A 10,385-nucleotide genomic window follows, 5' to 3' on the forward strand; every position below is an offset into this window, starting at 1 on the left:
GTGTGTGTGTGTGTGTGTGTGTGTGTGAGAGAGACTGATTAACAACTGGGTCATTATTGAGTCACAAACCTCACCGGGGTTGAATTAGACCAGGCTAAGAGGCTTCAAGCATCACATCACGGCTTTTAATGCACGTGTCCTCGAGCTAGAGGTCAGCTATGTTTCCAGAATGTTACCCTAGCAACTTTCTGATCACCAACTATTTTAGATAGCATAAAAAAAAAAAACATCACAGGTTAGATTTTTTGGGGCCGGGGGAAGATTCCCTGCTTTCATGGGCGACTCAGGGAACATTTGTTGGATTATGGTGGAGATTGCCTGCAGGATTTCTGGCATCTCTACAGCTACAGGTAGGATATATGATGACTGGTTATTTCTGATGGAACAAGACACACTACAGAATGTCACTACAATGTGCTCTGTTGCTCATAAGATTCTTTCGCAGAGGGTCTGAATTTCATGAGGCAAGGAGTGTTGCAACATGCTGTTCAAAGATGTTATCTGATGCTGAATCAGTGCTGGGACAGCACTCATCCATATTAAACAATACTTTTTCAAAAGTCAGCTCTGATAAAATAATTCGCCTGCTGCTTTGAACAGTTACTGTTATCCACCAAACCCTTGACAAAGAAAATAACCCAAATTCAGATTTCTGGTCCAGTCAAAAGGTTTAATGGTGCGAAATTTTTACTTGCAAAGGTCATTCTCAATGCGTGTTCACTTAAAATCTCAGGTTCATTGTCAGTCTTGCTAAGAGTTACCAAGGGATCCACTTTGAAAACACAATGAAGCTGAATCGTCCAACATCCAGTACATACACTGGAAACAACGTAAGGTACACCTGAACACTCTAATGTCAGTGAGAGTGAATTAACGATTAGGTTCTCTGATTATCTTCACAAATAGTGTCACACAATAGAACTACAACTAAATAAACTCATTCAACTATTTAATTAAGCCACAAGTGAGCATTAGTGAAGTGGCCAGTGAGACTACAAATTGTCATTGCAGGAGGTTAAGAAGTTAACTGTGAGTCACACACCACAGAGTCACATGCCGATTGAAATATTCATTCCAGTGGGACTGCAGGACTGGCGCTGAGGAACGAGAATGAGGGCAGTGGCGTGAAATGAAGCTCAAGCGTTCTCAACAAGTTGTTATGATTAAAAATGCGTCAACACCAACTTTGTGCTAATTCAGATTACATTCACAAAAAAAAAAAACGCCAACATCACAACACTTGTATCACTATAGGACACTTGTGTCAGAATGCAGCATAAGTCCATACTATGCTCCAAGCATGTGGATTTTTTTTTTTGTTTTTCTTTGACCAAAAATGCATGGTCTTTTGCAAGTGTGTCTTCGAATACAACAAAAGCACAAGTAAACAAGAAAGAGTGAAACAGAGATTTGCTCATTTTAGCTTGGCGACAACATCCAATCCCTTATGATACAAACTCGCTGTTAGCCTCATTAGCCGCTGCAACTGAAACAGTTGCCAACTCTGCTCATTTACACAGACGTGCACCATACAGCTAATGTCTCTGCATCCAGCAGGTTTACTGGCCTTATTTCAGCTCATGTGGTTTTATACACTCATGAGCTTACCGTGCGTTTACCTTTATGTGTCTGTGTGTCTTCTATGGACAATTACATAGGGTGCACTTTAATGTTGACTGGTCTGTATGTATACAGTGTTTATTCCTCTCACACCCTATAAATGAGTAGCAAGCTACTAGGAGCATTCTCTTGATTTCCCTCTGGTGCTGATTGTATCGCTATATTTCTGCTAAGACGCCCATAGAAACTGTTTCCATGTGTAGTCAGCGAGGCGCTTTAGCCATGCTTACCTCACCCAAACTTCCATGGCAAAATGGTATCTAACTTTAGAGGGAATCATTTTTCTTATATTGAAATCACAATTGGACTACAGTAAAGTGTTAAGTTTGTTGTCATCCGAATTTTTACTTGAACGACTGTGTTGTTTGCACTTGAACGTCTCACACCAACGACAACTACCAGACAGCTAAACAAGATTACAGCAACGTAAAACTAAAACACGATTACCCTCCTCATTGTTATGAGGAGAATCAAATTAATTGTCTTTCTGTACTGTTAAATGGTCAATCATTTTAAGGTAATTAGCACTCCAGGCAGCAGATGTCGCTGTTGCTTGTGCCAACGGCAAGCGTTTGCTTTACTGTCAGAATTCTGACATTGGAATCTGCACAACTTGACTGCTTCTTTTTCACTATTTGGTTTCAGGGTGCAGCCAGCTGAATTTGGCTCGGCTCCTCTGTGTCAATTCAAGTTTCGGCCAAGCATCGCTTGTTTCTCGCTGGTCTTCCAAAGTATACTTTCTTTTAGACTAAACAAATGTTGAATGTGATATATAGAACAACAGTATCATTGATCATTCATGAAGTCAGGATGTGAGATAAGAGGGAATGTAAGGATATCATGTTACTAACGGGCGCTGTGTTTAATTCGGGGCTCAAATCGTAATTACGAATACAAGTAAGACATGACCACAATTCGGTGACCATGACATCACTTTCGATGCTACGAATTGTGGCTGTTTACTTCAGGTTCACTAAAGTCAGAGTTCCCCACTAGGCCTCAGACGTAAACCCACTATCCCAGCAGTTCACCAAACTAAGCCCAGGACCCAAAATGGTTCACCAATTGTAAATTTGAGGTGGCCCGATGGTCCAGTGGTTAGCGCGTCGACCTCACAGTGCAGAGGTACCGGGTTCAATTCCAGCTCGGGCCTCCCTGTGTGGAGTTTGCATGTTCTCCCCGGGCCTGCGTGGGTTTTCTCCGGGTACTCCGGTTTCCTCCCACATCCCAAAAACATGCATTACAGGCTTATTGAACACTCCAAATTGTCCCTAGGTGTAAGTGTGAGCGTAGATGGTTGTTCGTCTGTGTGTGCCCTGCAATTGGCTGGCAACCAGTTCAGGGTTGCCCGAAGACAGCTAGGATAGGCTCCAGCACGCCCCGCGACCCTTGTGAGAATAAAGCGGTTCAGAAAATGGATGAATGAATGGCTGGATGGATGGAATTGCGAATGTGCAAAGCAAAAAGGTAAAAGTGCCTTAAATCCGAATAAAATATCAGGATAAAAATACAAATCAGATTTTCAATTATATTTGGGTTTGAGAGGGTGTGACAATGCGGTGGCTCTAATCTAAATAAGCCTCGTTTGTTTTAGAGTCACAGGGAATGTAGGAAAATAGTCGTTGCAAAGACCACTCTTGCAGACAAACGTGTTGCTTGAGAAACAATGAACCAAGTCTGACACCTGGTGGACACAACTTGCTCATCTTCCAAAATGAAATCGGTTGCATTCTGTTCGCAGTGTTGTGTGCTGTCGGAGTGGAGACCCTTCAACAGGGAGACTTCAACAGCCTTGGCATCTACCTGCTGTAAGAACAAAATTGTTGTTTGAAGTGGGGTCCTTCCAAAGGACTTGTGTCGTTTGCTGTTTGTGTCATTCATAGTCAAACTAACGCAGAGCCATGGGAAAGTTTTTCCCAGAGGAGAGCTGCAATCTCTGTTCTCCTCGAGGAGAGCTCATAATTGTTTCTAATGTGTTTTCCAAGAAGAGACGTTCCACGTGATGAGTTTGATCCCGGGGCATTTTTATGGTTCACAAGATGGTAATCTGTTTTTTGAAAGGGGAAGTAATTACTAATCCTTTATTCAGAGAAAAAATCTAAAATCACACACAAGCTGACATGTTTGAGTCTGTTCGAAATTCTGAATGCATGTGGTCCAAAATGATTATATGTTCCTCACCAGAGTGTCGTCTGTTGGCATGATGATATTTGAGTTGGCCTATTTCCTGGATGCACTTCTGCTCATGTGCCTGCCGTGAGTACGCAGCCTGATTATCCGCATTAATACCATAACTTGATAATCCACAAAGGTTGAACTGAGGCAAGTGGGCTCTTGTTTGTTCAAGACGTTTCACTTTTAATTAAAAAAAAAAAAAAAACACCATAGATTTGGTTTTATTGTGGCCCAGTGCAAAGTAGAGCTCACAATCAAACTAAAACAACTAAAACCCTTCAACATCAAACAAAATACAAACAAAACCGTTCATTTGATTGCTCTAATCAATATTTGGCATTGCCACTGTGGTCAACTGTTCTGCTTTCATATCCGTCATGCCCAGAAATTGTGCTGCTGCCTCCATTATTGTCTTTATCTTGTCACAGCTGCTTCATATTCACCGCCATATTGACTGTATGGCATATAAACTGCACAAAACTGACCTTATTCATGAACATTGTGTTGTCATCCACTCTGCACCTTTGGAAACACACATTTTCCCACCGACCTATCACTCAATCTGGCCTGTCCAGCAACTTCTGGGACCTTTCACTAATGACCTATGTTCTCCCCAAATTGGAATCGGCAAGGATTTTGTCCAAGCTAACTGAGGAAATATCATCTTCCCTGATTGGTCTAATTTGATGTCAATCATTCAAATTGACAAAGTACTTAGCATAGGACAAAGCTCAGGTGCAAGCACACAACAACACATTCCACATGCTTTGAGAGTTATGGTTTTATGATGTCATAGTGATACTGAATACAAAATACATATCTTTTATGTGTTTTACTATTTGCATTACATGACATTTTGTCCAAATTCAGACTAAATTCTGGCATGTCCAGGCCTTATTTACATAGATGCCGATGACGAGTTCTCCGCCATCTCTGCAGGTGTCCTCCTGAGTGGCAGCTCTTTACATTATGGGGGAAGATGGCTCAAGTTGGAGGCTTTCAGAAGTTCCTCTATTATTCCATAATGTCTGTAGTCTGTTTCCTGCATCCTGTGTTGGTGTGGCATGCAATTATTCCAGGTAAAATTAAGATGTCCATAAAGTACAACGTATAGCCTCAAACCTTGATTATACCTAAATGCCATTTAGTACATTCAGATACATTTCTACCCTTACAGGGGCAATGCTTCTCGTGACTGCCTTGTTCAACTTCGTACTCAGCAAGAAAACAAAGACCAAAGCCCTGAAGAAGCCTCAGGAGTGTTACAGAAGCCAAGGCCCCAGCACGGTATGTGTAACAGAAGGGGTCGCCTCGGATGGGACCCTCTCCCTCCTTCACATGGTGACGGGAAAAAGAGTTGCTCTGGCAACCAGGGATGAGTGCCACAGCCTGGCCGAGTGTGGAGGAGAGAGTTTCCAAGGCCTGCTGGAGCTGCATCACACAATAAAAGAGAGGAAGACGAGACCGACGTGGATGAGAGGACGGAAGGAGCTTCTGGAGAGAGAGATGGAGGAGATGAGAGAGTTTGGGGATTCAGAGCCAGAAACCACCTCGGATACTGCACCGATGATCACTGACTGATGCTCTCTGCATTCCTTGTCTTAGCAAATGTTGAGTTGGTGCTAAAAATGTACAGTATTTGAAATAAACTACAGATGACCGAAATTACGTTTTTCAACAATGACTAGTAATACATGTATTTATACAGGATGATTACAAAGCCAAGACTAGTTGAGTCTCTTAAATTGAATACAATTGGGTCCAGGTAGGATGCTCGCTGATGTCATTTAAAATTTGTTACAAACGATTGTTGCCGTAGGATCAATATAAAGAAGAGTAATTGCATTCTTAATATAACCAACAGTGTAAAAGCTTGACCTTCACAGGACAGGCATTTTTTTTTTTACTTGTAACTTTTTGACATTTTGAATGGTCATTTTTTTATTCCTTTGTTTACTTGTCTGTCTCACTGTAATCTGTCACAAAAACTAATAAGAGAAGCAGTGACAGATTCACTCATAGTGGGGAGCACCGCCACACCCTTTTACTTTGTCCTTTGGGTTGCAGGAGCTTTGCTCAAACTATAGTAGAAAAGCCATCTCTGAATTAAAAAAAAAAAAAAAAATGCAGCTTCCTTTTTTTTTTCGTCAACAGATGGTCATAAGACCAGCAAACAGAAGAGCAAAGGGCCCTCAGGCAGCTGAGAGGATTCAAATATGATGCATTACATTTCTTTTCAAGTTTATCCAATATTTAAATGTTTTTAATTTATTGTACATTCTAAAAAAAAATGTACAATTTTCAAAACATCCAGTTTTATAGCAGGACTCCACTACAATTAATTCATGCTATCAACGTAGCAGCCAAGGTTGACATTGACTTGTTTACACTCCTAAAGTTAGCATAATAGTGCCCACATTATTTTATGGAAGCTGTTTTCTCTGAATTTGAGAATCATGTTCGTAAACATTATTGGGAGCCCTCGATTTGGTCAGAGACCGCAGGGGGCGTAAATGAAGTCAGGCTGCATTCAAATCTTGCTTGCAGTTTTCACACTGCAAATCCTTTCATAAGCCTTTCTGGGAATGGTCCTTCTTTATGTGTCATGCAATATGTAGCAAAAAGCCGAAGAAAGACAGCAACCATGCAAAGAGTTAATCCTTTGAGCTCTTAAATCAGGTCTCATGAGATTTGCTGACACAAGTGAACATGCAGTTAGAATTTTTGTCTGGCTTTGGAGGCGTAAAAATTCCTAAAATTTCTGGTCAAGTTTCAAATGATTCGATTTTAGAGGTTCGATTGTGTCTTTTTTTCCTTTCATGTGCATGCTTTTACAAGATGTTTTTTTTTCTTTTTTAATGATTAGCCATTCGGACCAATTTATGGCCCACATGGTGCCTTTTAGTCTAATTTAGTCCATATTCGGAAAGCCTGAATAGAACCGGGGGCAGTGACACTAATGCGAGGCAATCCAATCCAGTTAATGTTTCATCCATTATTCATTTGGCAATAAACTGGATGAAGTGTTTCACTCATTCAGTGGCACTCGTGGAAGTCTGTGCAAATGTGACAGGGAAAAGCTGGGGAAAAAAGCGTGCGCAGGTGTCACAGTCACATTCAACATGCCTCATTGTGTGTGTTTATCAAGTGTGAGTGGTCACCATGGCAACCAGTCTCTGGGAGGTGAGACCAGACACTCCAGACCAAAGAGAAAATGGAGTTAATGTGTCCAACAAGGTTATGCATTGTTGACTGTGATTTGTTAAACATATTTAATGCCATGCATGGGCAATAATCAAAAGCCTACTTTTCATTTGTCTCCATGCTGAGGTTATTCCTTTGTTCAGGCCGTAAATCAATACTGTCTGCAAAAACACTCACTTCAGCATGTGTACACTCTTTTGTTGTCTATCTGGAGCCTTAATTGGACGAATGAAAGCCACAGGGAGAATCAATAAGAACAGCAATGAGACATTCCAAGTAAATAGCCTGCAGGTTAAACACCTGAACACATTTGTTCTAACGTTTAATGCATTCGTGTGTGTGTGTGCGTGTGTGTTAGGCTCATGGCATGTTATTGGAGATGTTCTGATGGAGAAAACAATGGGACTTGGTGCGCAGTTCATTGAAGATCACACAATGGCCCATGCTCAGCCTCTCATAATGAATGATCTCAATTAGCCGTTGACTGGTGCCAAATTAAATGTCGTTCCATTTCCACGTGTTCTTTTCTTAGGGAATTGATTCAACAAGGAACATGTCACTTCCTTTGTGCGGGAGAGACTTCCTATAGGCCTAGTTTTTGTTTTCCTGCTACAATGGCTCAGCTGGAAGAATAAAAAACAGGATGGGAGGAATAAATCTCAGACACGGCCAATGGTTGGTGGCTTCTTTCCTTTATTCAGAGAATGGGAGCAAAACAGGATAGGCGGTCCACCAGTGTGTTGTCTCGAGTGAATTTTCACTCCCCCCTCAAAAAAAAAAAAAAAAAAAAAAATGAAGAAAATAAAAAGCTATAAAAATTGAAAATATTAAAACACAAATCTGATTGAATAAGCTGCAGGGCCTTGATACATTGGAGCGGAATGCAACGCTAATACAACAAGGCCCGCCTATGATCAACGCCGATTGGTTATATTTAACCACCGCGGTCCACTATTGGCCCATCTAGGTGTCAGTTGTCTGTGCGGCTTTCAGATAGCACAGCGCCCAGAGGGAGGGCAAGAAGACTGCTCAAAGATAAGCGGCGTAGTCCACTCGAAGGAACACGGAGAACTCAAGTGCTATGGTAAGAAGCTTTTAGAGTTTACAGCAAATTAATCTATAGCCTGTCGACTTAAATTAAACTGCGAATTTAACTTAACAAGAGATGACCTGAACTTGGTGACATTGTGAGTTGGAGGTGGTTGATTTTCTCCTCACCATTCTTAAAGTGCGTCAACATTGCAATGTTGTGCGTATTTTTTAACATGTGTAATGTTAATGAATAAGTGGATAGATGGTGATGTTTGGGCTCCGTTGCCGGTGCAGGTGTGAAAATTGCATGCAGCTCTCGCGATGCTTCTTTGTCCACATGGATCATAAAGAAAGGGAAGCTCAGACAATCATGCACCTTTTTCCCCCAATTCAAGATTTTCTCTACCATTGCCAATGTCACCTAAATTATTCATTGTAATGGTGACAGACTGGGAATGCATTTAAATGTGTTAATATGCACGAGGGGCAGACTGACTAACCAATTATGGGCAGATTTGGAAGCAATGCGATTATTCCAACAGTTTGCATAAAATATTCACCTTGTGCAAGATTGATATTTTTGGACAATAATTCAAACACTGAAAGCCGTCAAATTTCTTTATTCTTTCTTTGACTAAATTTGCACCAAATTCTAATAGTTGTATTGACATTTTTATTGCTAACACGCCAGTAATTTGTTGATTGTCCTTTGTGTCACTTTATGAACTTCAGACGTGAAGCTGATGAAGATACAAAAATGTATATTCTGGAGGGGGAAAAAAACAACAACATTACTTTTCAATCGCCTTATCAGGCAGCAGTAATGCAGTGTAAACCACTGACCCAGTTTTCTGGTGTCACAATGGTCATTGCAAATGAAATAATGGTCCACGTGATTCAAGTAGCGTGGAGATGAAGTGCTCGTTGGAGGGATTTATCACTCTCCTGTCATTAAACACTGGGTGGCGGCATTGCACAATCAACCGGTATGAGCTTTCTGAAGTTGGACTTGAATGAGTTGCAGGTGTCAAGCATGACAGATATCATTTAAGAATGATTCACCTTGGTATGATAAAGTATAAGCGGCAGCATAGTGATCTAGTTATTGGCTCGTCTGCTTCACACTCAAGATACTGTTGTTTCCTTACAGGCTACTACAACCATGTACCCATGAGTATTGTAACATACATTTTAAAATATCTATGGATGTTGTACATTTATTCACTTCGATTTTTGATTTTTCAGTGAATTTATAAGTTCAGTTAACCTCCCTTATTTGCGGTGGTTAGAGACTGAGCTGTGCCTCTAATTGCGAAAATCAGACAATTGACGCCTGCAACAAACGGGGCTTGTAATTGCATGTAGATGCCATTAAACTGGTGGCAAAGCACTTAAAACGAAGAGGGTTGTAAAGCATCATTGCCATACTTCTAGCACGTTCACAGTCATGTAATCTTGTTACATAGACTCTATTCAATTTTCAAATTATTCCTCACAAACAAACCACCTTCACATGAGGCCCATCACTGGTATTAGCTAACATAGTAGTGCAAATAGCAAGATGTCACCTATGGGCAAACAAGTGTGCACGCTCCTTACACAAACAGTATTTCATCTTTTACCATGCATCAGGTGAGAAGTACAAACAAACAAGAACCGTCAACAAAATGAGACAATTCCATTTCCACATGTGTTCTTTTCTTCGGGAATTGATTCAACAAGGAACATGTCACTTCCTTTGTGCGGGAGAGACTTCCTATAGGCCTAGTTTTTGTTTTCCTGCTACAATGGCTCAGCTGGAAGAATAAAAAACAGGATGGGAGGAATAAATCTCAGACACGGCCAATGGTTACGCAAATCTTCAGGAATGCCGAACCACAAATATTCTGCAGTTCAATGTAGTATCAGACTACAGAGTAGTATTTATTTTTTGCTTTTTATTTTGCCATTATTTTGTCAATTTTCATTCTATATTATTTTCTGGATGCAAAGCTTATTTTTTACACAAAACAGGATAGGCGGTCCACCAGTGTGTTGTCTCGAGTGAATTTTCACTCCCCCCTCAAAAAAAAAAAAAAAAAAAAAAAAAAAGCATGAAAATAAAAAGCTATAAAAATTGTACATATACTGTCAGGCATTATTATATCGAGAAAATCACGAAGCAAATCTAATCCGACTATTTTTTTAGGCACATAACACGTCAACCAGTGAACATTGATCTGTGAAATGAAATTCTTTCCCTAATAAAATACAAATCTGATTGAATAAGCTGCAGGGCCTTGATACATTGGAGCGGAATGCAACGCTAATACAACAAGGCCCGCCTATGATCAACGCCGATTGGTTATATTTAA

General features: G+C 40.6%; 1 protein-coding gene across 1 annotated transcript; it reads left to right on the top strand.

The window, feature by feature from the left end:
• Positions 1-73: 73 nt before the first annotated feature.
• tmem72 (transmembrane protein 72) lies at positions 74-7,250 on the top strand. Its single transcript, XM_019870323.1, has 5 exons — positions 74-350; positions 3,362-3,428; positions 3,805-3,876; positions 4,735-4,874; positions 4,973-7,250. The coding sequence occupies exons 1-5, from the start codon at positions 275-277 to the stop codon at positions 5,374-5,376; spliced, it is 759 nt and encodes a 252-aa protein (XP_019725882.1). The 5' UTR covers positions 74-274; the 3' UTR covers positions 5,377-7,250.
• The last annotated feature ends 3,135 nt before the right edge of the window (positions 7,251-10,385 follow it).

The sequence above is a fragment of the Hippocampus comes genome, unplaced genomic scaffold, assembly GCF_001891065.2.
Source record: "Hippocampus comes isolate QL1 unplaced genomic scaffold, H_comes_QL1_v1.1 scaffold76, whole genome shotgun sequence".
In the NCBI taxonomy this organism is placed as follows: domain Eukaryota; kingdom Metazoa; phylum Chordata; class Actinopteri; order Syngnathiformes; family Syngnathidae; genus Hippocampus; species Hippocampus comes.

Coding starts and splice junctions, on each gene's coding strand:
- tmem72 (XM_019870323.1), top strand. CDS start 275: ATGGGCGACTCAGGGAACATTTGTTGGATTATGGTGGAGATTGCCTGC. Junction 351..3,361: donor TGGCATCTCTACAGCTACAG/GTAGGATATATG, acceptor TTCTGTTCGCAG/TGTTGTGTGCTGTCGGAGTG. Junction 3,877..4,734: donor CTTCTGCTCATGTGCCTGCC/GTGAGTACGCAG, acceptor CCATCTCTGCAG/GTGTCCTCCTGAGTGGCAGC.